Source organism: Cuculus canorus, chromosome 4 (assembly GCF_017976375.1).
Source record: "Cuculus canorus isolate bCucCan1 chromosome 4, bCucCan1.pri, whole genome shotgun sequence".
Taxonomy (NCBI): domain Eukaryota; kingdom Metazoa; phylum Chordata; class Aves; order Cuculiformes; family Cuculidae; genus Cuculus; species Cuculus canorus.
The window spans coordinates 73,586,229-73,611,550 of record NC_071404.1 but is presented as its reverse complement, the minus strand read 5'-3'; the positions used below and the strand labels follow the sequence as shown (position 1 = coordinate 73,611,550).

The 25,322-nt window shown below is 40.3% G+C and overlaps 1 protein-coding gene and 1 long non-coding RNA gene across 4 annotated transcripts; one reads left to right on the top strand and one right to left on the bottom strand.

Moving 5' to 3' along the window:
- Nucleotides 1-4,146: 4,146 nt before the first annotated feature.
- IL21 (interleukin 21) lies at nucleotides 4,147-9,137 on the bottom strand. 2 transcript variants are annotated; one of them, XM_054064265.1, is made up of 5 exons: nucleotides 9,003-9,137; nucleotides 8,841-8,876; nucleotides 4,845-4,982; nucleotides 4,326-4,403; nucleotides 4,147-4,222 (listed from the first exon to the last, which is right to left on the bottom strand). In XM_054064265.1, the coding sequence occupies exons 1-5, from the start codon at nucleotides 9,135-9,137 to the stop codon at nucleotides 4,199-4,201; spliced, it is 411 nt and encodes a 136-aa protein (XP_053920240.1). In that variant the 3' UTR covers nucleotides 4,147-4,198. The 2 variants fall into 2 exon arrangements, with proteins under 2 accessions (XP_053920240.1, XP_053920239.1); XM_054064264.1 differs by having other exon boundaries at nucleotides 4,215-4,403.
- On the top strand, nucleotides 7,521-22,664 carry LOC128851951 (uncharacterized). 2 transcript variants are annotated; one of them, XR_008449469.1, is made up of 6 exons: nucleotides 7,521-7,728; nucleotides 9,048-9,218; nucleotides 17,121-17,476; nucleotides 17,662-17,950; nucleotides 18,414-18,493; nucleotides 19,232-22,664. It is a non-coding gene; the product is annotated as an uncharacterized LOC128851951 (long non-coding RNA). The 2 variants fall into 2 exon arrangements; XR_008449470.1 differs by lacking the exon at nucleotides 17,662-17,950.
- The last annotated feature ends 2,658 nt before the right edge of the window (nucleotides 22,665-25,322 follow it).

The window sequence follows — 25,322 nt, the reverse complement described above, 5'->3', positions numbered from 1 at the left end:
TGCTTAAAGTCTCCAATATTTTGTGACATTTCCTCTTCATTTGTATTTATTTCTGAAGGGGTTTTGGTTTGTTTTTGGTTTTTTTGGTTTTTTTTTAAGGGCCAGCAAATGCAAATGGGTGATGACAGGACTCATAGTGGAAGGATACTGTTTGAGTGCGTGTTTTCTTAACAGGTGGCAAGGGAAGGAATAGCTGTTTAGTCTTTGCTTTTGTTAGAGCTTTGTGTATTTGTTCAAACAAAGTCCATTTTTGTTACATTTTAGGGAAAAGGCATTTTTTTTAAAAGCTAAAACATAGCTAACCTTAGAAAGTATCATAGCTAAAAATACTAATTATTTTTTGAGAACTTCAGCACATCCTATCAAATTGGGATGCAAAAAAGTGTTCACATTTCAAAGCAAGAGAAAAATAAGATGAGGAGAGAACAGTGAAAAACAGATCAGATAATTCTTACTTCTAGAGTTACGTAGGCATTTGACTTTATTCTGCATAGATTCAAAACATGAAGTTACCTATTTTTGTTCATGTGGGTGACATTGAACCTGCTGTTAGCTTACCAAGAGGAATTTATTAAGTCTGAAAAGTCAATTTTATAAAAAGATTTTCTAACTAGCTAGGAAAAATAAAAAAATAACCACCCCTTTTTAATGAATATATAAGAACAGAGGGAAGATAGACTTTGTATACCATGTCCTTGGGCTGATACGGCAGAAATCTGTGATACTGTAGGCTAATAAAGAGTTAAGTTCACTGAGAGGTCTTGTGGGCCACTGTCAGGGTAGGAATGGTCAGAAGGTTTTAAAGAAAGGAACGAGGGGGGAACATATTAGCTAAAATTATTTAATATCACAGGCATATAAATAAATCAGACCACATAGTCCTTAATATGAACATTCCATTCACAGAAATGCAATAAATAATTAAATTAGATGAGTCAGTTGGTACAAAAATAAAGAATCTTCTCAGGAAAAGTAAATATCATACAGAGTTGTATATATCATGCTAAAACACATCTTGAAGTGCCTGCAAAGGGCATTTATGACTAAAATCATAAATATATTGTAAAACCTCCCTGGGAGGTAATGAGCTTTTATGGCTTACTCTGTGTACTCAGTTAAGGAAATATGCATTGTTTCTGCAGAGGCTGCAGTTTGTACAGAGTGAGTTCATCTTACAATTAAAAATAAGTCTGAACTGTGTACACATCTGGAATTGTGGTAACTGGGCCTTCCTAGGGTCACGATTTCCTCCTGGGGCATCTTCTTTGTTTCTCCTGAGAACAGCGTTGAAGAATAAGAAGGTGTCTTCTCGCAGACCAACCTGTCCTTCACCATTTCCATGTTCTTCTTTTGGGATTCAGATAACACACCCAGAATAATACACTCAACCTTTCATCACTCTGACAAATCAAAGATTTAGCACGAGACCTCAGCATCCTGTAAGTCAGAGTGTATTTGGAGTGTACAAAGTTGCCCACAGCGATCATGCTGATGCTGCCCTTAAGTGTGGTGTTAACTGAAATCAGCTGTGATCATTTTGTTACTAATAGTCCCCATGTATATCTGGACTGGGTTGTCCAATAAATACAGTTTTCTGCAATATCTTGGAGCAATGAACCCTCTAAGTTATATTTGTTACAGTCGCTCACTAGATTTGTTTAATCCTATGAATAAAGGTTTTGAATTAAGTTGTTTTGCAGGTATAAGAAATAGACCCAATTAACGAATGAGTATACTATGTTTAAAACAACCAAATTTAAGCGCTATGCTTCATGTGATAAGATCCATAGTTTACAAACAGTAGAACAGGTCACTAGACAGAAATAGCTACATTACTTACTGCATTACATGCTGTCTCATCTACAAAACCCAGAAATCCTTCCAGTGTAGGCAGGAATAACTCATTAGCTTATGACATTCTGTTAGGAATTGCTTTTCTGTCGTATAATATCCATCCCAAGTACAAAAGTTACATATCAATGCTTTATAATGGTTACCTATAAATATGTAATGTACAATGTTGTCTTTGTTAGGACATGCTAATCGCATTTCATCTGCAGAACAAGAATTTTAACTTAACAGGCTTTTGGAATATTGATTTGAATACGTTTAGCAAATTACTAGCAAAAACATTTACAAATCAAAAAAATACACACTGTATTATTTGTATAAAACTAAAGCTCTTTTCCCTGAAACTCTGCACATGCAAATATCCCATGGAAGTAAATGAAAAGTGCTGATTTATTGGCTGGCCTTCTAGGACTCACTGAAAAAAGCACTTAGTTCATGATAAAGGCTTTCAGTTCAAGTCCTCTGTAAAAATTTAAGTTATGTAACATTGTGGAAGTACCAGCAGGTGCCCTGTGGTTGCAGGACTATTTTCTCCAGTTGTTTTTATCCAAATCTGAAATTAAATTTTACCCTGGCATTCTCTACTTCTGTACCTTTAAAATCTATGGCAGTGACAGCATCCGCTTTGCACATTGCCTACAAGTTGGGATTAAGGGACTTCATGGCTAGCAAAGTCCAAGAAACGAAGGTAAAAGGTGCACACCACCATTTTATACTTAGTAACTTCATTACTTACATGTCAGCGGTTGTTCGTGTTTAGGATGTTAATTCTGGTGCACTGATGTGGAAATATTGCAGTCCGAGATAGAAAATTACTCAGAGGAAAGGCGAGTTTTGAAACAAAAAGGAAAAAAAGATGGCCTGAATCAAAGTGGTCATCACTAGAAGCAAGGAGGGTTCACCATGGAAACTTGGTTCATTGCTGCCCTGAGGATGTTCCTTCCTCCTCTGACATAGAGTTTTGAGGAGGTTTGCATTTCAGGACAGCGAAAATATGGAGGCAAACCCCCCCCTTTGGATTAGTTTTCCTTTAAGCTGACATTGGTAGGAATGGAAATATTTTTAATACTACCTCATTATTTTTGGAGGTAACTAAGCTTATCGTTTTCCATCGTAACATTAGATGTAGTTTTCCAGTTTCCCCTCTATACCACATTTCTACTGAGTAGGGAGAAAATCGGTTGAAAGTTTAATTTTCACTGGAAGGCTTTACGCTCTCTTCCAAGATCAGTTTCTTCATTTGGGGCTAATATCTGTTTGGGGGTAATATTAACAGCTGCTTCTCAGATGGAAGAGTCCAGAGGTACTGAGGCATTGCAAGCAGAATGTGGTGACATCATTAAGCTGCTAAAAGCTGATTTTAAGTGCTGTGACACTCACGTTTGTTTTAAAAGTTTCAATGGTTTCTCTGGTCACAGTTCCATAGAAATGTTCCATATTCAGAAGCTGCACAGGCAGGTTTCCACGTAACAAAAAATATTTGACAGCTTGTAAAGAAAAAAAATGCAATTAAATGTTTAAAATGAATGAAGGGCAGAGAGGAGGAATAGTGTTAATGGTACAGGAGTATGAGTGTGAAATATAGTATTCTAAGACAAAGCAATATGCATTTGAGCCGCTTCCCTCTGAATAATCATCAATTACTGTATTTGCTGGACCTTTTGCACATTAAATTGAGGGATTCCAGGTGGATTTTCATCTTCCAAAGGGTGTTTGTCCCCGCAGAATCCTGTTGTCTCCACTTGGAGCATGTGGGTTACTCCTCTCTCTCTTGAAACCCTTGGCAAATGTGCCATTAGCTTCATGACAGACACCATGCCATGCAGTATGATTTGTAAATGTTTTCCCAGTATTTACAAGCCAGTTAAATGCAGAATATTTGTCCATAGTCAGCTAAGATACAATCTAAGAACTTATAAATAAAATTGTGTGTGTGGCATTATTACAGATAAGGAAATCAGTCCAAGTAGATGCTTCAAAACCTCTGATAATTTTTTTGTTCACTTTCTTTACAAAGTTTCAGATGTCTCTGTATGAGATGAATTTAAGATCAAAGCAAAAATACTGGAGTAGTGATCTCCTGTATTTCTATTTCAGGAGAAGGTGACAATTAAGTCCCTTAAGTGAACTATTTCTGTGAAGTTACAGTGTAATTTTTGCTGTAAGGTGGGGCTGGGATCACTTTCAAAACAGCATCCATCTCAATGCCTGGTTAATATTTTTGGAGAAGCTTTCACTTACCACACACACACAGAGCACAGCATAGTAGCAATGGAAAATATTTACATTGTTCATGTTGGCTTAAATAACATAGTGTCTGCTTTAAATAGTAGATTTTCAGTAGCCTTCAGCTCTGGGTTTCCTTGAATAGCTGTAAAAACAACGCGTTGTTAGAAAGAGTGTAAAGTGAGGACATCTATAATTGTTTGTAAAATGTCAAGAAGCACCCCAGAGGAATCAACTCTGATGATTACCTTTTGGATTAGTTTTGCAAAGCTCTTCAAAAACATTTTGGGTGTTTTTTTCTCATAAGATTCACACGAAGACTCGCACTGTTGGAAGATAAAGAAAATCATGCCAGTTCTAAGCAGCACATCAGAATCGTTAACGATACTTCAAGGTTTCTTACTGAAAAATCGTGAGGGTTGTAATTGAAGCCTTTTACAAATGGAAAAGCTGAGACACAGCCTGTTTCAGAAAGGGAAAGAATAGAGTAACGACACCTTTCATTCATGTTTTTTGCAGTAATCCCTGTCTCTCTGCCTGGCACCTTGTGTGGTTGCCAAGTACATGCTTGCGATTGACAGGTAGGATCAAAGTGCACACCTCTTGCAGAAGTGCAGAAAACCGGACATTTTTAATATCCAAATTAATCAAGGCAGGTTGGATTTTCTAACAAGTTTGCTTTCTACAATTCCAGCATTACAGGTGGTGTCTGCTATGGAAAATAAGGAGCAATGATAATGAGTGTGAACATGGTGAGGAAATCCTACCTTTCCAGAGTCTCTGACAATCAATCTTCTCAAGTTTTTAATGGCTTTAGTGAACGTAGAATTTTCTTGGCTGTTGTTTGGTTGTAATTTCAGTGTGCCGTTCTGGAAGCAAGTCACAGCTGTGAACAGGCATTCATCCTAGGGCAAGAAAAGAAGGAACAGTTTTAAAATGAATATTGCAGCATATTTTTCCTATGTGTGTGTGGTTGTACTCCATGTGTGAAAGTTAAGTGTCCAGGATCTTAACTGAGAAGATTCAGTAGTCTTTTTCTTTTAAAGTTAGTTTCAGATAGTAAGAGATCTTTAACCTTTACTCTGCCTGTTCTTTGATAATAACTTAAGTATTTTGTCATTAAAAAATGCCTAAAGTGTCCACTTGGATATTAATCATGACAGCAATTGAAAGAAAATGCTACTGAAGAGCAGATCATGTTACACATAGTAAGTTTTTACAAGCATGGACATGAGTGTTTTCTTTTGAAAAGATTAATAATATTGCTCTGGATTGTTCCTCCGTGCTGCGTGTGGAAATATACCTTTTCCTTTCTCGTTTTCGTGCCGTTTCTAATATTATCTACTTAATAATTATGCTTAGAATTGATATAGAACTGCATATTTTCAAATGCTACTAAAAGGTTCTCACTTGATAGCATGGGAAATGAAAGTGATGAAATTAGTTAACTTACTAAAGGGAAAAGAGGGAATGAGGATGAGAAGCAGGATGAGAAGCCAGGCTCCTGGCTTGAATTGTCTTACTGTGCTGCTTTACATTCAGATGCACGTTAAGCCTAAGTCAAGGAAAAGTCTATGAAAGTAAGCACCATCTCTGTATGACTTGAGAAAGAAGCCTTCCATTCTGATATAATTTTTTTGCTGCTGCTGCTTATCTAGAGTTAAAGCAACCTGCCAGTTTCCTTTCCTGGAGCAGCTGCCTATTAATTTTACTGATACTAACAGAAAAAAATACAAGCTCTCCAGCATCTCCTTTCCTGCGCAGCGGCTGTTTTCGTTTGCTAGGCACATGAGCTATGGAAAATACCACTAAAACTAACCGACAGTCAATAGAGAAAGCAAAGCAATGTTTACAAAAGCCAATTTCTAACTGTCTTTCTGTTTTCCAAAGAAGGAACCATATAGAACTGCTGATTATGCACGTTAGAAAGGCGCCAAAGCCACCATCCCTGTTTTGCATACCAACTGCTACCGAAGCTGAATCTCATCTGGTTTATTAGATGCCACTGCAGTTTGCTGCTTTGGCAAGGACAGGGCAACCTTCCTGTATGTTGCTTGTAGCATCACTTTAATAGCAATATTTTATATTGGTTAGATATAATATTTTATTTTCCTTAAAAACCACACATTTACGATTGTTTCAAGCTCCTTACCGTAACCAGTCTTGCTGACTGGAAAAAAACCGCTCGTTTTTAAAAAGATCAATTTTCCGGCTGAAACTGAAAACGTTTTCTGCCTCATCTGTGATGAGCTGAGAAACCAGCATTTCTCATGTGTGCTGCTCATGTGTTGGTTTTTTTTTTGCTGAGTTAACAGTTAGCTGTCCGCAGGCCAACGGTCAGAGGACCACAAGGATTGTGGGGTTTAGTATATTGTGATGGGTTAAGCGCTTTGATGAGGAGGCATTGAAAAGCATAGACCAGTGGTAGTGTCTGCAGGGGGCTTGGCAAGCGTGTCAAATATTTGTGTCAGAGGCAATTTGCAGCAATACTCTGCATCTGACTCAAACTAACTTTACAGATTAGCCTGAAAAGCCTTCACTTCCTGAATTAGTGATCAGCGGGGTTAGATGCTGATCCGATGTAAACCAGCACTGTGTTACTCGTGTCAACTGCAATGGCAATCACCAGCCGCCATGGACCTTGTTCTCCCACTGGTCGTGAATCACTTCAGCCTTAAGGCTAAGACTTATCACTTAAGACTAAGACTTAACACCTAAGACTACTTTTTCAGCCTAATTGTGTTTTCCCTTGAGTTGACGCCCTCTGAGCTTTTCAGCTTCTTGCCTCCTTTATTTAAAAAAAAAAATAAGATATTTCATTGTTGAGTGAACAAAGAAATTGCGTGGCGCAGTTGAGGCTAACAGTGCCCTCACAGGAACCTCAAGGAAGTCAAATAGCAGTAAATCACTGAATTCTGAATGTTGTAAGAGGTAGCCTTCTTCCTGAATACTCAAGGCCACGTGTAAATGTGGCTTTAGCAGGTTGTCATAGGAGCAATATTTTGGTACTTGAAATACGCTAGTAGGAAAGACTTTTTGTTAAATCCAGTTTCATTAGGGTGTGATTGCATCTAGTCACCCTGAGTGATCAGCACACGTATCTTAGTAGCTGGACAACTCAGTAAATGTAAAGTTCACCCTATAGGATGAAAGGTTTGTTAGTGTGGTTGCTGGTGATAATTGAACCTGTATCAATGTAGCGCCTTCTAAATAGGTGAATTCTCTAGTCTCCTCTAGTTTTCAGCAGAGGTACATGGGGCCTCCCGGAATCAGATGGCAAAGCCCTAAGCTGCAAACGAACTGTTTGTTGTCTTCCTTCCTGAGGTGACCATGTTTTTTGAGAGAAAAACCCAACTGATGGAGCGATTAGTCACTAGTAATATTGCTTTGTTTCGGAGGCAGTGGCAAACACAGCGGTAAAATGACGACTAATCATCTCCTCCTTTTCACTTCGACACCACAAGCTAGAGTGTTAATGAAAAAAAACCCAGCTATTAGTTTAGGGTGTGTTAGGTTTTTGCATTGCATTTGTTTCTAGCAATGAGGAGGAATGTATCTATTTTGGTCATGCTTCTGTATGCTTTTGGCAAGTAAAATGTGCACCCAACTGTAAAGCCTAGAAGGAGGCAAACAAAACCTATGTGAAACAAGGTGAGTTTTTTCCTTTCGTATTGTTATTGTTTTACAAGAGACTTTACAGTCCTGGGTGTTTATAAAAAAAACTATGCATCATGATTATTTTCATACGTCACTCAGAATTGTTTGCTTTCTCAAATGGTTGTTATGGCTCAAAAATCAAAATTATGGGTAAATTTAAGACAGCTGGTAACAGAAATCTAAGGTTAGATCGGCTGTGGCTGGTTGTAGACCTTTGTTGCCTGTTGGGGATTATTAAAAGAAAGCAGGATGCCTTTACCTTCTAAACTTTTAAGACCTGTTGTTGCTATTATTAGTGTTTAATTTTACAGTAAATCCTGCATCCTGCCACTTTTGAGTATGCACTCACTATCTGTGACTTGGGTGTAATTTACTACATGCAAGACCTTGAGACGTGCAAAGTATCAGCATTAAATAATGTAAAAATAAATATCTCTATTAAAAAGTCATTCGCAGGAACCTGTTTGTGTAATTTTAGCTAGTTCTAATCCAAAGAGAATACTTGCAAAATGCAGTTTTACCTTCCCTTTGATAGGACAATGCGTCTCAGAGAAACCAGTGTGACTACATAGGAGAGGAAGCGCTGTGTACCATGGCCTTCCAGTGCCACTCGTGGCATTTAGCTACAGCGAGAGGGAAAGGGGGATCCCTTTGGGTTCCGCTCAGCCATGCTGCCGGTGCGGCTGGAATTCCTGGCAGCTGGAGGCACTTCCAGTCCCCACACCTGTCTCCCCAAGAGCACTGCTACTCGTCTGTCTCTTGTCTGAATCCTCACTCTTAGCACTATTTCTAGAGTAAATGGAATTCATAGAAATTTGAATCTGTGGGTGGGTGTGTTAGAATACATACACATGATAGCAAAGTAGTAATCAAGATTAAGTAATTAATCTTATTGGTTATTAAGATTGCAAAACAGTAATTAAGATTAAACATTAATGACCCAGAAATTAAGAATTTATATAAAATTATTTTTCTAATCAATCTAGCTTGCATTAAGAGTACCAGGTCAGCGACATGGAGAAGAAGGTATCTGCCATTTGTTAGAGGAATAAACCAGTACAAAATCAATTTGATATAATTAGAAAGGAATGTTAAAGTAATCTCACCACAGGGTTTTCTGGTGTATGCAGCAATTCAACACCCTACAATAAAACAAATCTAAGTTAGAAAAGTTTCACATTTGAAAGTGATGTCCCTCAAAAGATACGTTCTAAGGAATATGCAATACTTCAAAATAATTTCAATACTGTGACAAATACTTCACTTACCTTATCTTTCACTCTGATTTCTAACTCATTGATTGACTTTAAAAGCTGCAGGTATTTTGCTGCTTTGTGTGGAGCTGCAGTCAGTGCTGTACTGGAACAGAAGAAAAGCATATAGAAAATAGTCATCCACTCCATCCTGATGAGTTTTGTTTTAAAATGTGCCAGGAGCAAAGTTATGCTGTTGAAGATGAACCCTGCAGTTTGAGCTGTGCTCAGGTATGCTATGTACCTACCTATATATTGCTCCTTGCTGGAGATGTAAAACCCACCCATTTCAGTTTGGAAAGCTTTGTAGAATGGATTAATGAGTAACCCTTTTTTCTTTTCCACTGGCTAGGTGCATGTATGTGAATTTGTGCGTAGGGGGGCAGGGATTGATGGAGTGAATGAAAATATGCCCCATCTGCACATTGGGCAGGAAAAAAAGAGAAAAGGGTGAATTCCCATTTTCACTTTGAGTCAAGAAACGAACGTGGTAAAAAGTAGGTACTTAGAAACCATAGACATAGGTAAACAAAGTTTCTGCATCTTTTTCCTGCTTCTTACAGCAACGAATCTCTCCAATCCATCTGAATCTCTTCTGTACTGTGCTGGAGAAATATGACAGGACTTCTTTTGAGAACTTAAATGTATTTATCCTACTTACTTTACCCCAGGCTTGGTCATTAGCTAGTTCACCCTTATATTTGAACTGGCTGTTTTACATTCTTAGCTTGGTTTCTGCAACAGATGAGTAAAACCTCATCTTAGCGTTTAAGCCAGCTGAAGTTTGCTTTGTATTTACTCGGACCCAGTACGAGACATTTTATCAGCACTATAGAGAGTATATTCTCTGGGGTGAAGGTTGCAAGGAGATGCATTGTGCTGGGAGAAGTGGATCCCTGTACCATGCCTGTTCCCTAGGTGGGAGCAACACTGGGAGATCAGGGGATAAATCTTGGTGAGTTTCTAAGGGATACTGCCACTTTGCGGCCATGGTCCAAGGCTTGTGGCGGATAACACATTCCGTTAATATCCTGCAGCAGCTAGGCTTGAAGTTAGTTTTGCAATTCAATGCACTCCTCAAAGGACATGTGATTCTCAGACCTGAGAATTCTCTTGAGAATGTGAAGTGCATTTGTTTTGTGTGAAATCCAAACAAAAGTGCATACTTTAAAAAATGTAAAGCCAGAATAAAACCAGCAGAATTGTCTGAATTAAGAAATAAGGCAGATTCTCATAATTTCCTTCAAAATTAATGTGTTTTGTAATTAACTATATATGCTACTTTTGAGGAAATTTATTTAATAGTTAAAAGACATGTTAAAGGGATTTTTCCCAGCAAATGCTGGTAAGGAATGTCCTCCTATAGCAACTTCCACAGTTGCTTTCTTTCTCAGTGTCTGCCACTGAAGTTAAAGGTTTTTAAAGGTAGTCTGCTTGCATATAAGTCTTGTTGTGTATTTGTTGCCTTCAGCCCCAGCCCAGTTTCTGTCATTCTCCCTGAGTTGCACTGTTCTCACTAAGGCTTCTCTGCAGGCACTAGGGACATGCTGGAGTGCCAGCCCTAGGAATCAGTCAATTTAAAAATGGCTGTTCCTTATATTTCATCACAAGGAGGAAAAAAACGTACTTTAAATAGCTCTTATGTATTCTCATTAATAAATGGTCATCAACACTGTGGTATTGCCATTAAAACATTCCCGTGTGGAATTAGTAGAGAGCGGTTGAAGTCACTTGAACACCTTCACTGTGGTGAATAAAAAGATGCTCCAGTGTCTTGCAAATTAAATCTTTGCTCCTCAAAGTCTGAAAATTTCAGATGGCTTTGGAGATGCTTTACAAAATAAACACAGCATTTGGACTTCGATTTAGTGTCTGGGACACTGATCTGCACAATACGCTGACATTGTATCAAAGGCACATGTATGTTTCTGTCTGCTGGGTGAATCCGGGCGGTCAAGTTGGATCACTTACTTCCCTTCATTCATTTCAAAATGAGCATTTAAGCTGTTGAGACCTTTACCTGGCAAACTTAAGTGTGTTTGTTTTCTCTATGCAAATAGTTATTTACTCGGTGGTGTTTATGGTGTCCTATGCAGGAATAGGAGTTGGACTCGATGATCCTTGTGAGTCCCTTCCAACTCGAGTCATTCTGTGATTCTGCTTGTGTGCTTAAGCCATTTTTAATATTTTAGAAAATGGGTTGCTTAAAGGAATAGGTTTTACAGGTGTATGTTTAGATGCACATAACGCACTCACGCTCTTATGTAAGCAGATGTACCATGGTGGAAGGGATGGCTAATCACACCTGGTAAAACAGAAATCCTGAAAAATGAGAACTGAAGTAAGTAAGAACATTAGGTCCTACTACCTAGTATAAAATTTGATTTTCTGAAGGAAAGGTAGCATGATCATTTATTTTTTTAATTTATTTTGATAAACATGTCTTGAAATATTTTTAGATAAGCAGCACAGCTGGACTGTGAGATAGGGGGTGTCTTGATAGGGTTTATTCAGAAGATGTGTTGATTGACAGCTCAGGTTCATTAATGGAAATCAGCAGCATCTTTGTTTGACAAGCCACATGGTGACCAATAGTTATTTTTATCTCCCCCTCCTCCCATCTCATTCATGTGAAGCTTTGCCAAAAATATTTTTAGCTGTTATTCAACACCTCTGTGAGGCTGCTGAGAGGATGGAGAGACTATTTCTGATAATGGTATTCTTTACATGAAGAGGTTACTTAGCTTTGCTCCTCTTTATTGTAACTGAACCTTCATCTTCTCTGTAGGTTCTTGACCAGTAACGCAGATAAACGTGCATTGTATTCTCAGTCCAATTTTTGGCTGTGCTGTTGGAAGTTGATAGTCAAGGAACAAACTGGTGGTGATGTCTGCTTCTGCTTTTTATTGACAGTATTTCAACTGTGAATTCTCTTGAGAAGCTCCTTTGATCTCAGCTACTGCAGGTGATCGTGCTAGCCCTGCCAGCCTTTAGTTTATGCTTCTTTATTTGGTTAATTGGTTGCAGCTTTCCACTTGGATGTGGAGTACGACTGTATTAGGTGTGTCCTCATTAGGTGACTGGCAGTTACTCATGCAAAGATACCACTGCAGATTGTTTGCATTGACCGGGCAACTCCAGGACCACTCAAGAACTTCAGTTAATGCTTGATAATGCCTCTGTATTTTCAGAAATGAAGGGCTTGAAGGGGCAACAAAGAGGGCATTGGCTTCTGGCATTGTACAGCCACATTCTACCACGGTGGCTTTAGTATTTTATCACATCAACTACAAATGCTTACCTGTTATGGACTAACATTTTTCATTGTCCTTGGTGGTTTGCTAGACAGAGTATGCGTAACTGTTCTGGATATAGCTGTGTCTCTGGGAGTCATCTTCAGATACCGATTCTAGTCTGTGTGGCCACACACAGGAGACCTTACAATTCCATAGGAGCATCATACCTGTGTGGCTAACAATCATTTTCATTTTAATATTTTGGGTTTTTTTCATAAACTTGTAATAATTACAGCTCTCGTTCAGTGACCAAGTCTCAAAACAGTGCTGCTTCTGGACATAAAATCTGAATAACAACAGAGTGAGGTAACCGTAAGGCTCAGCGTGCTACTAGCCTGGACAGTCCTGAGATCCGCTTGCTTTAGGACAGAAAGAAATGATGATGGCAGACAAAGGCAGATTTAAATGCACTGGACCAAGCTCAAGCCTGAGGAGCACTGTTGTAAAGAATTTGGGTCATCACTAGCTTCATATATAACAGAGGATATATAATCCTGAGATCCGCTTGCTTTAGGACAGAAAGAAATGATGATGGCAGACAAAGGCAGATTTAAATGCACTGGACCAAGCTCAAGCCTGAGGAGCACTGTTGTAAAGAATTTGGGTCATCACTAGCTTCATATATAACAGAGTGCTATGTTAGGCTGTGGTTATCCTTTCACATTTAGGTTTACAAACTTAGTCTGAGTGTGAGCCCTGCTGATGGCTCATGGGTTGTGTTTGCTGTTTACGGTCTTGACAAAACCAACCTTCTTGTACAGCACTGCACTGCAAAAGGCAGTTTATGATATTAGAGGAGATAAGAAGTTCTTTACATGCGAGGTTGATTGCAGTGAAACCCACTCCATATTTTACATTGAAATCTACTTTGTGAAAGATTGGCTGTACAAGAACTCCATTCACTCTTGGGGCAGTAAGTGAAGTGTTCTCACATTCTACCAGAAGCATCACAGAAATATGACAGACTATTCATTTATTGATAATTCATGGGTTTGGTGGAGGCAAACCTCCACCAAATTAATGGGAAGTGAGATGTCTCTATCTGAGATAGATCTTCCAAAATTAAATCTATAATAACTGAAATCAGCTTTAAAGTTGGTGAAGTAAATAGAACGGCAAGCAAAACAATAGGTATTTGGCAATGTGATAGCAGGTGGTTCTGTATCATATCTCTGAAGGTGTATAGTCTTCTGCTTTATATTAGGGGCTATAAGGTCACAATACTTGCTTGAAGAAAGGCACCCTGACAGAGAAAGTGAAATATAAGGACAAAGAAGAACTTCCTTTTTGTCTAGGCAGTGGGGAAAACTCCTTGATATCCCTCTTATCAGATAAGAGTGAGCGACATGCTTTTTATATACGTCACTTCTCTTTTGTGGCTTAGGAACATGCTGAGTCAAATAACGACACTCTCTCTCACGCCGTCGCCTGCTCGGCCCCAGAGGGACGGCTGCGGAGTGGAAATCTGACAAACCTCCCATCCCATGCCCGCGAGGCTGAGTTCTCTTTCCTCTTTGCGACAGTGCCACCCAAGTGCTGGATGACTTCGACCCTGAAAGCCCAGTTCCCCCACCCACATTTTCCTTTACATTATAGCTGAATGGAGGCTTTTCCCACAGCTTAGTCACTGCTATAGCTCAGACAAGAGAGAATGTAATGTACAGGGCTGCTTTCAAAGAATTTTTATGACTTATGTATGTGAAATTTCATGTGTATGCTATCTACGACTTGGGGGGATTGTAGGGAAGCAAGGGGAGAGAGTTACGCTGGAGACTAGAAGGAAGAGTCTTGTAAAACATATTTAGGAAAACCAGTCTTGAAAATAATTCTGACAGCTTTGCAAGTTAGTTCCACTCTGTTTCAATCTTATTTTCTTATTATAATCTTTGGTTTAATTCTTCTGTCTTTTCACCTTGCTTTGAAAAGAGAAAATCAAACCTGGGAAAAGATCTATTCCTAACCTGTAATTGTATGTGGTATAAAGATCAGAGTAAGTACAACTCTGAATGTGGCGACTAAAAAATGAGTAGACTGCATATGGTGCTATAAAACTATTGACGTTCTTCGTAATTTTTGTCCGGAATTCACTTATAGCCAATTTCTGATCCATACGAAAATGGGTCAGACATTGGCTAATGGATCCCACACAGTAAATGAAGGAATTGGAGGAATAAATGGAGCACCTTTTACAGAAGATTGTGCATTTCTGTCCTGAAAGAATGTCCTGAAGATCAAAAGGATGCCAAGCAAAAACTTTTATTACAGAAGGTACTTTTTATATCATGTAAAGGCAATTACCTTGTGCAAAATATTTAAGACAATTCCCAGTTGCTGGAAAACAAGGAGAAGAGTGTGACAAGTGCTCAGGTGTCTGGGTTATAAAATGAACTGTTCAGCAAGCTCGTGTGAGTGCCACAGAACCTCCCTGTCTGGTTGGTGATAGGAGCTGGTACTGTGGGCATGCTGTTGTTTGGTCTCTAGCTGTTACCAGGTTTAAAAATCATTATCTTACACTTTTAGCAGCGAATGTCACTGACATTAACATTATAACCTGAGGTTCTCAATTGCAGTTAAGGCTGAGACGCACAGAAGAAGAGGCAATGTAAGAATGAAAGAGACTTTGTGGATGGAAGGGAGAACCTGCTTTCAAGTATAGACAAAATCTTTCTGAATCTATGAGAACCCTTTGCATGGTTTTATCTACGCTTTAGAAGCAGCTGCAGCTAGTAAAGATGTGTAACAAATGCAAAGCTATTTGTAAATGTGCTTGCATTGCCTCATTTGTTTTGTGCCAGTAATTGCTGTCTTCGTTCTCCCTGGTTCAGCAGAAGTTGGTGACTATGACTATAAAGCAGAACAATTTCTCATTAACTGCAATTGTATGTAGGTTACATACTGGGCGCATTCTGCTCCTAGGTCAACCAAATGATGCTTGTTATGCGCATAACTTGACTGATGTATTTCTATCCTTATTAACTATGAATAACAAACTGTATTGTGAAAATGTCAACATCCAGAGCCTGAGACAAGCCTAGGCCCACTATGCACAGAACCAGGTACTTAGAACTGTCCTGTTGCGACCGTGTCCTTTCAAGTTTCCCTTTATTGTTGGATCTGCCTCTCACCTCCTGGCTCACACCTTTTTTCTGCACGTGGGATGGAAGAAGCCTTCCTGGGTCACCAAGTCTGGTCTTCTGCCATTGCAGGCATTCACGTCATATCGTTCCTTTCACATCTCAGCTAAAAACTCCTGCATAAGGCCTTATCAGTTCGATCTCTGTATTAATAAGAACTTAGAGCTTTTTCTGTGCCTCAGCTGTGTTCCAGCTTTTATAGGGCAGCTTTATTCTTGCAGTACTACTAATAATCTTTCCCCACTGCCAGAGGACAGTCACATTCAGAAGACAAGGCAGCAGTTGACAGGAAGTCAAGCTACCACAGTTCTCTTAACAATTTGAGGGCAGAAAGTAGTTGTTCATCTGAAAACCACAGTCAGGGAGAGGTGGGGGCCATAAAGAAGAAAAGTCAATGCTCTTCTTCTGTGTTGCAGCAAGGACTTGTCCTGCAGCTCAGGTGCTTGATGGGATTGCACTGTGGATCTTCAGGTCTCCTTGTGAAACGTGGCTCAGCAGTACACAATCTTTCTACCACAGAAGTGTTCTCTATTTGTAATACACATATCCTGATGACCCACTAAGAGACAGTATGGTCTGTGATGTGAAAAGCCGTGTTGTGGTAGTACTGAAACCCAGTGTACTTCATGCTCATTCAAAATGTTCAGAAAGAAAAATCAGTAGAGATATATGTAGACAGTGAATGGAGGAAGCACAATAGCAATGTGCAAAGTGTTACCTTTTTCCTTCACTAATGTTAATGAACAGAGGCAAAAGAAGTCAGAAGAAAGTTACTTCTATGTTACAATATCAATAGCATAAAACAACCCACAAACTGTTACAGGCTCAAGATCATAGAATCATAGCATGCTTTGGGTTGGAAAGGACCATGAAGGTCATCCAGTCCAACTGCCCTGCAGTGAGCAGGGACACCTTCAACTAGGCCAGGTGGCTCAGAGCCTTATCCAACCTGGCCTTGAACGTTTTTAGGGATGGAGCATCCACTACTGTGCAACTTGTTCCAGTGGTTCACCACCCTCATTGTAAAAAAATTTCTTCCTTATACTTTGTCTAAATAGACACTCCCTTAGTTTAAAAGATGGACAAGTCTGGTGCGGAGTCTACTGTACCCTGTGGGAATGCACTACATATGCAACTATTCCATTGGTGCTTGTGCCTTCCTGTATCCTGTTGTGCCTTGGACAGTGATCAATGTGGCACTACAGTGTGTGTTTCAGCATCAGAATTACAGATTTGATGTTACAGATTCTGTTGGAAGTCACTCTTGGGGTTTGGTGAGGCTGCTGTGCTGGCGTGGGGTCTCCACAGCAGAGCAATCATTCCCCTCTTACAAAATGCAGGGTGTAGCCAATAAGGAGCTATGGCCCCTTTTCCTTCCTCTCCAGCTAACCTGCCTTTATTTTACCTTCCTTACAAAGTTTTCTTTGCAATAAAATGCAGATTTTCACTTTTTATTTTTACCTTTTGGCATCTACTAGAAGAAGCAGATGAATGAATACCACTTTTATTTCTAACTTGTTTCACTTTCTGGTTCTTTATTGCATCTAAAATATTACTGATTGTACCCTCCTTCATGCATGTGTATATGTTTACTGTGTACACACAGTTTCCATTACAATGATTTTTTTAGGGATAGCGTTGGTTTCAAGTTCTATAAACTCATTCACGTTGTTCTGCCCTTTTTTATGTCTCCCTTGGCCCAGGAACTGTGTTTTGTCATACCATGCTGGGGCATCTGTCTGGCACAGCAAGAAACAGAAAGGATGGAGGAGCAGTGTGAGATTGCACTGGAGGATGCAGTGTGCCTCACCTCGGGGTGACTCTTGCAGACCAACCCCTCAACTTCTCCTGCGTGCCACCACTATGCAACTGCAAAACCACTGGATTGGCCATAAGAAGCTGCTTGTACTTCAGCTCCTGCAGCAGAGAAGACGCTCTGGTGTCATGCTGTGTAACTGAAGGGAAGGCTGAGGCAGAAGCCACCTCTGGAGATCTCGGGATGGAGTATTGCAAGTGTTTTCTTCAGCAGCAAAGCCGTTTGAATAACTGTCAACTTCGGGTTAGTGCCACTGTGCATGTCTGCGTCTGTGTATTTCTGCGTCACAGTTTATTGCAGCCTCAGTTACAGTAGCTCGGGTCATTAAAGTGATCCAAGTTAAAAATTCCTCTTGCAGAGGCCTTGAGAGTTTGTTTTGCCTCGTTTTGATTGGAATAATTTCATTATGAACTCTACTTTCTCCTTAGCACAACTGACAGCTTTGCAAATAGCAACGAGTTGCTGGGAGTCAGAAACTATGGGGTTTACTCCTGATCAAAACCATGGATTGCCTACACAACAAGTAGGCACAGAAGGCTCAGGAGGGCAGCGGGTCCAGGAGGGAACATCGTTCCAGGAGCAGCAATTTGGTGCCAAGGCAAACAGTGTTAGGCCCTTTGGCTGTGGCTGAAATGCAATTTCTGACAATCATTTTAAGGAAGAGGATTTAGGAGAGTCTTAACCCAGCAGCCTGGTCAACATTTAAAACTCTTGCAGGTATAATAGTATTACTCAGGCATGATTTGCTGGATTTTATCAGGCGGTTATGTCAATAAAATCTCTGATGTGGATTTAACTATATCACTATAGAATTAACTTAAATAGAAGCACTATTCTACTTCTTGTATATGAATTACTCTGTAAGTATAATGTACTTTGTAATGATGTTACACTTCGATAACTCTGCTATTTAATTTTTTAGAGCAGGTTAGGCATTACTCTGAGGGGACTGGCTTATGCTGTCCTTAACAGATAAAACTAACGTATTGTCTTTCAAAAACCAGCTTTTCTCAGTACATTTTTTTCCAGATGTCTATTTCTGTCTCCAACTAGACATGTTTAACAGATACAAATGTGTATCCCTGTGCCTACAGATGTATCTTTAATATGCGCACACGTAGAGGTTTGAAAAGCTATAAAGCACGGCTGCTTTGCATAATGAGTTTCATTTTTTTCGCAGGTCAGCAGCTTTTACGAACCTTGGAAAAACTATTGTGTGATCAGTCATCGCACTGAAGCAGCGGCACCGATTTGGCAAAGGTAGCCCTGGATAAAAAGCTGAATGCTGCGGTTTCAGTGACTTGTCGTTGAAACCTTGTGGTTTCTGTGTAGGAGGCTGTATAAGCTGGACACGTTTGACATCCTTGTTTCTGAGCTGTGAAATCTATACATCTAATTTATGAAAATTATCTCTGGTTTAACTTTATTCTCTTTTTAATGAAGTCAACATATTTTCCTTGCATTCAGTGGAAACAATAATGGAAATGTTTTAAGATGTACTGTGAGCCTGTTTCGACCTCAAAAAGGGAGAAGAACCAAGATAGCCTTGATTACAATTATGGTCTAAGAAAGAAATTAAAATTAAATACAGGTAGTTAGAGATGACAGGAAAGCATTTCTCAAGCGTGGAGACAAACAGAGAAATTAACTGGGAAATGACATAGACATCATAAAATAAATATCTTCCAAGTAAGAATTTGATTTAAAAAAACCCAAACAATTAAGTAAGGGAATTGAGAGTAAACCATGGTACTGGTACCATTTGGAGTAACCAGCAGTACCTGTAGCGGACCATCTTCCAGCCGATCTAAATAAATAAGTTCGCATGTAAGATAAATCCAACCTTAATGAGCCTAGAGGTGAGACAAAGAAGGAGCTGCAGAGAGAAACAGTTGCAATCACAGGAGATTTGGATTGAACACTAGATCTGTTGTGTGCTTTTTTTGTTTGTATTTGAGCTTTACACTATGTTCAGCAAATTGACTCATTTTGTTTAAGGGTGAAAGGTGCTAATGTTGGTGCCCTGGACAAAGCAGGTGTGCACAGCTGGAACTGGAAGAAAGGGAGATTGAGTTTTTTGGCTTCACCATGACTGCATCGCCAAACTGAAACCAGGAGAGCCATGGACCCACCTGCATTACCCTTCATTCCTTGCCTTGCTTTTCTTCCTTCTGCTCCGGTGAGTGCCTACCATCCTATAACTCCCCAGGAGGCTGAGCTGTGGCAGCCCGGGGTACCTGAGTCTCTAATAGTGGCAAATCCTATTCTCTTCACTGCCAGAAGCAATGACTGCCCAGACCGTGAGTTTGCTTCTGGCAGACAAGTTCCCAGAAGCATGTACACCCTTCCCTGTAAATAAACTTATGGAAATGTGTTAAAAATATGCAAAGCGCTCTGACTGAAAAATAAAGGAGAAGAAAAAGAACATTCAAGATAAAACCAAAGTTTCTTGCTAAACTGGAAATGAAACAACTGCTTGTGTGAAAATAACCACTCATTGCATTTGTGGGAGTATAAAAATCTGTCTGAAAATATTAGTTGAAGACTTGTCTGTGAGCAAAGAGTGAAAGTGTGATCACCCACTGTCAATTAATTTCAGGGGGATGACTGCAAGATTCATCTTAATAAGTTTCAGTGATTTCTATATCGAAACATCAACAGAAGAGCATAGATTTTAATTCCTTGCAGCTGTCTTATTGGTCCTGATAGGAGAGTTGTTCCTTTTCAAGCATAAAAACATGTTACTCTAATGTTGTACCTTTGGCTGGAAAGTTAAGGTGTCTTGTCACATTTTTCTCATAATCACGACAAATGTGGGATATACAGATAATCAACAAAGAACTCTCTTTTGAGGCACCCAGAATTTACCCAGAAGCAATATCATATGCAGCATTCTTGTGTCCTCATTTTGGCTGGAATAGGGTTAATTTGCCTCCTAGTAGCTGCTGCATTTTGGATTTGGTGTGAGAATACTGTTGATAGCACATATTGCTTTTGTTGTTGCACAGTAATGTTTATGCTCAGCTGGGATAGAACTAGTTTTCTTCCCAGCCACTTCTTTTTTTTTAAGATTTAGTATGGGAAGAATGTGATAAAATATACTGATTTTTTTTTAGCTGTTGCTAATAAATCAAGGATGTTTTTTCAGATTCCCATATTTTGCTAGTGGACAGGTACAGAGCCAGGAGAGCTGACCCAAACTGGCCAAAGGAATATTACACACTGTAACATCATATTCACTATAAAAATGGGAATTTGGCCAGGGAACAGCTAGGTGATCCGGGTTCCATGTTCAGTGTTCTGCTTTCTACTCTTGCCGCGCTCACTGTGATCTGTGTGCTCACTGCCATCACTGCACTCACTGAAGTCGCTGCTCAGGATGGGCTAATTATTGGGCGGTAAGTAATTGTATTTGAATACGTTTCTTTTTTATTGTTGTTGTTGTTAGTTCTTCTATTGTTCTATTAACACTGTCTTTATCTCAACCACAAGCTTTTCTTTTCCGATTCTCCTCCCTGTCCCACTGGGGAGTGTGGTGTGGGAGAGTGGCTGTGCACTGTTTAGCTGATAGCTAAGGGCTAAACTATGACATCTCCATCGACTGAATTTCCAGTCCGGATCCTCTTCCTTTGATCATCATCAGGATTACACAACTACTTTTTTATTGAACCCAAGGAAAAACTCTGTCTATGGCTCTGTATTCTCTTGTTCTGTATAACTAAGCCTACAGTTCTTCAGGTCCCTGGTTTGCAGCATTTTTAGGTGGTTTCTTAGCTGCCACATTTCCACTTGGATCTCCAAGCCTGTCTTCCTCCTAACCTACCAGCCTGTTGCTGGCCAGGGATGGGCAGCAAACACCAGTCCTGCATCTCTGCCCCAGGCACCCCGTCGTCTCCCTCCCAGGATGCTGGAGCAGCTGCTTACATCTCTTCTTATGCAGGCTCGACTCTGTGGTGTTGAGGGCCCAGCTGGAAGGTCATGGGAGGTTCTTTTTTTTCCCCTGCTAGCACCATCTTTGATGTTTGCCTCACAGGGAACAAGTTAGGTCACTGACCCAGCCAAAAATGTACCTTGTTGTGGCAGGGAGCTGTTAGGCTGGACAAGCCATTGCGGTGATGTGTATCCCAGGAGGTGCTTGGCCATCTGGACACAGAGACACTGCGGGTACCTTGTGTCATTCCTTCCCAGGGAGATGTGCTCTTACCAGCTGAGATGGGCTGCTCTTTGCCATGGGCAAATGACTCATGATGAAAGCTTGCCTCAGCTGTTTATTCTTATTTTTAGTGTTTTAAGGGCATCTTTCATTATTCCACAGCCTAGAAGGTTACACCTCTTCTGTCACCTTCCTCCCCTCTTGTGGAATACACATTTTAACTCTAATCGTTCCAGGCATCTGATTTATGAGTAGACCATAGGCAACAGTTGCTGCACTATTGGGCGTGGAGGGCTCTGACTCCAGCAGGCGTGAGGAGAAGAGGGTGGATGTAACCGTGTGGATCCCAGCCTTCACCTTCAAACCAGACCTTCACCTGCTACTGCCATCAGCTGAGTCACTGCTGGCAACTGTGTATATGCTTGTAGCTCAACCACAGGCAAATAAAATGTTGAGAGCTTAAATCCCTGGGAAGATTGACTTTTACTTGTCATTTGACCTGGTCAAAGAGTGCACATGTACCTGTGCTTTTAGCCATGATGCCTTGATCTCCTGCAGTTGTGTCCCCACATCGTGTACCACATGCAAGGAGATGCTGACTGGACTCCAAAGGCTGCAAAATGATTATACTTGCTATTGCTGCACAAAGGGTAACGACGTGAAGGGAAATGGAAACATTAAAGCTGAGAAAAGGAGAACTCATGAGAATGTCAGCAACGGCCTGAAGAAAAAGGGAGAGAAAGATGTAATTTCCAAAACAATAACCGGAGATCAAAGGAGGCTGATGTTTTTTCAGAGTGCTGTTTGTGACGGATCTGCAGGAGAAGGTTAAAGAAGAAAATTATTTTGAAAATTGTCATGAAAAATACAGACTTCTGCAGAGAGGCAGTAGACCCTGTAGCTATTTTCTTGGCTTTCCTTTTGCCATTGCCCTCTGCATTTCTGTGTTGGCTATGCTGAGTTTTTCTGAAAGAAGTGCCACTATTCACTTCACTTTACAATGTCTTTAAATTGAACAGAGATTAAACAGTTTTATCCTCTGATATAATCAAATGCTGTGGAAACTCTTGCTTACTCATTTGTTGAGCTGCTTTGTTTTCTCCTCTATTGCTAGATCTAACTTATGCTTTAAAGGATTGGACTGCACAGATTTCCTTTCTAGTTCTATTCTTCATCATAACCTGATTGATTTTATTGATTTTGTCCAATATCTGTCAAAACTAATAAATAATAAGGAATATTAAAATGTTTCATGCTGACACTTTCGTAGGAGCATTTCAATCGACCATTTATGATCTTTTATCATGAAGTTTTGTTTCATTTGAAGTAGTCTTAAAAGCTGAGAAAAATTGTTTCTTCATAGAATCATGGAATGGTTTGAGCTTGAAGGGACCTTAAAGCCCATCCCGTTCCAACCCCCTGCCATGGGCAGGAACACCTCCCACTGTGGATGCTGCTTGAGGCCCCATCCAGCCTGGCCTTGAACACTTCCAGGGATGGGGCAGCCAGAGCTTCCCTGGGCAACCAGTGCTGGTGCCTCACCACCTCATGATAGTTTGATGCAGAATGTATGACCTGAAGCGAGCTTTTTCTTTTCTTGACCATCTCAATAATTGCAATGTATTTTGTGCCACTTCATGTGTTTTCTGGCAGATGAAAAAATCAGATGCTTACCCTGTTTTAGGCAATCAGTCTTATATTTGATAGTCATTCTTTGTGCATTCTTAGATCTTTATGATGCAGTATACGTGCTCTGAAACGTTTCTATGCTCACTTTTTTTTTTCACAGGTGTGAAACAATACTAGGATTATATACAGTGGGTAATCAGTATTCCAGAAAATGAAGGAGGTGGAAGTACTGTTAAGGTACATGAGCAAAGCCTGACCTTCAGCATATACAAACTCTGAAATCAGTCCTTGTCCTTCCTGCTTTATGCACGAGAGTGAAGTGATCTGATATAAAAAGGGGAGATCGGCAAACCAATGTGTTGAACTGCCCAGGCTCTTTAAGGCAGTTTATAAGGCTCTGGGATAATGCAGGTTGAAGAAAATACTGGGGCTGGTAGGACTCCTGGGAAGAGGGTTCTGGGAAACTGCATGGGGAAGAGCTGTGGGTCCTTTAGCATGAATTATTTGCTGCGGCAGCAAGCCTGGCACAGCTCCCATTGCCAGTGCCTCTGCTTCCCTGTCACTGTCCTTACATGATCCTTGCCCCTGCTGTCAGTCTTCCCTCTAATGCACTGGGTGACTTGTTCGGGCAACCGTGAGGAGCTGTGGAATATCTGTGAGAGGTTTGTGCAGCTCAGGGAATAGCTAGGCAATGCTTATCTGCTTAGATCTGGGGACTGGAGACGAGGGGATGGCCTTCTCCTTTATTAATGTTTGCCTGCTTCTAACAGGGCTAGAGCAATTCTCTTTGGATTACCAGACCAAGCTAGGGAATCTGGATTTACCAGCTGCTATCACAGGTAGTGCTTTCCTTCTTTTTTCTCTCTCACAGAAAGATAAATAGTGAGGCTTCTGGAATTTAAACAGTGTCTTTGTATTTAACCTGTTTCTTGATGCTTAAAGAAAGACAAGTTTAACCTTTTCATAAGGTTACAAGAATGGTTGGGAGAAGCCAATGTTTTATACAATAAATTGTCTTTTCTATATAAAATTGTGTTTTATACAATACATTGTCTTTTCATTACTGTAAATTACTGTCTGGTGGTGTTTAACATCTTCCATAAGCTGTTGGAATAAAGCCTGATGTGGGCTGATGTGTGCTGCTATGCAATACTAGTTCTTTAGACCTATACAGCACTAGTGGAAATGGGATAAAAGAGCCTTATTTAGCTATTTTTCCTTTCCTGTTTCATCCACTGACTGGAAAGACCAGGCCCTTTGGCTGCCTCTTGCTCTGGACTTCTGAAAAAATCTGTACTCCTTCCTTTCCTGAAGGAATTCAAGGGAGCTCACAGCATGGGGCGCTGAAGACTTGCTTAAGGAAAAGCCTCTAACTCAGCCCTGGGGTTCTTCAGTTTAAATGAATATCCCAAGCTAGAATGTGAGCCAAGATTTCTGTAAGAATGATGTTCTGTGTGAACAAGACCAGATGAGTGCTAAGGGAGAGCTGTTACACTGGTATGAATCAGAGCAGCCTGAATCCACACCTCCATCGCTACTCGGTCTAGTACTGAGAAAGCTTTTCAGGTCTGATTAATCATTTAAATGTAATAAATGTCAGAGACACTAATTAAAAAGAAAACCTCGGTAAATGTGAGGCATAGCTGCTCTCTAGTGGACTTGTGAATAGTGTCAGCAATGTAAGTACACAGCATCCCCAGAAAAGAATCATGTAGATACTCTGCTGAGACAGGAGATGCAAATGATGTATAAGTTCAGCTGCTTCTTCATTTTCTTACTGTCTCTCCCGTGGTTACGGAGCTGACTTACACCAGGGTTACAGAGAGATGGCAGAATGCTATAGCAACTCTGAAAAAGATCTGTCCTGTGCTGTGGGGAGCAGTATTTCATTATCTGTATGTTGTACTATTGTTTGCAGATGGTGATGTTTCCATTTAGCATCATGCATGAGCGGCAAGTATCTCAGAGCTAAGGAAAACCATTTTATCAGAAAAGGGGAGATGTAAAAGGTACAAGTAGTTATTTCCTTATGCTGTACAGAAAGATGGCAGAGAAAAAAATACCGACTGTGCATAGGACCTTCGCGTTTGGGAAAGTGAGAATTTCTCAGGCTTTCTTACAAGAAAATCTGCTGATTTTAGGTTTCTCTGCCTGCCCAGGCATAAATGCATGCAGACAGAGGACACCCCCGGTGACAGCATGGGGCTGAAACAGGGCGCTTCTGCTCCTCACCTCTCCAGGACAGCCTTTACGTGTCCGCTCTATGTCCACCCAAAAGCCCCCAGAAAGAATCTTCTGCCTGTATTG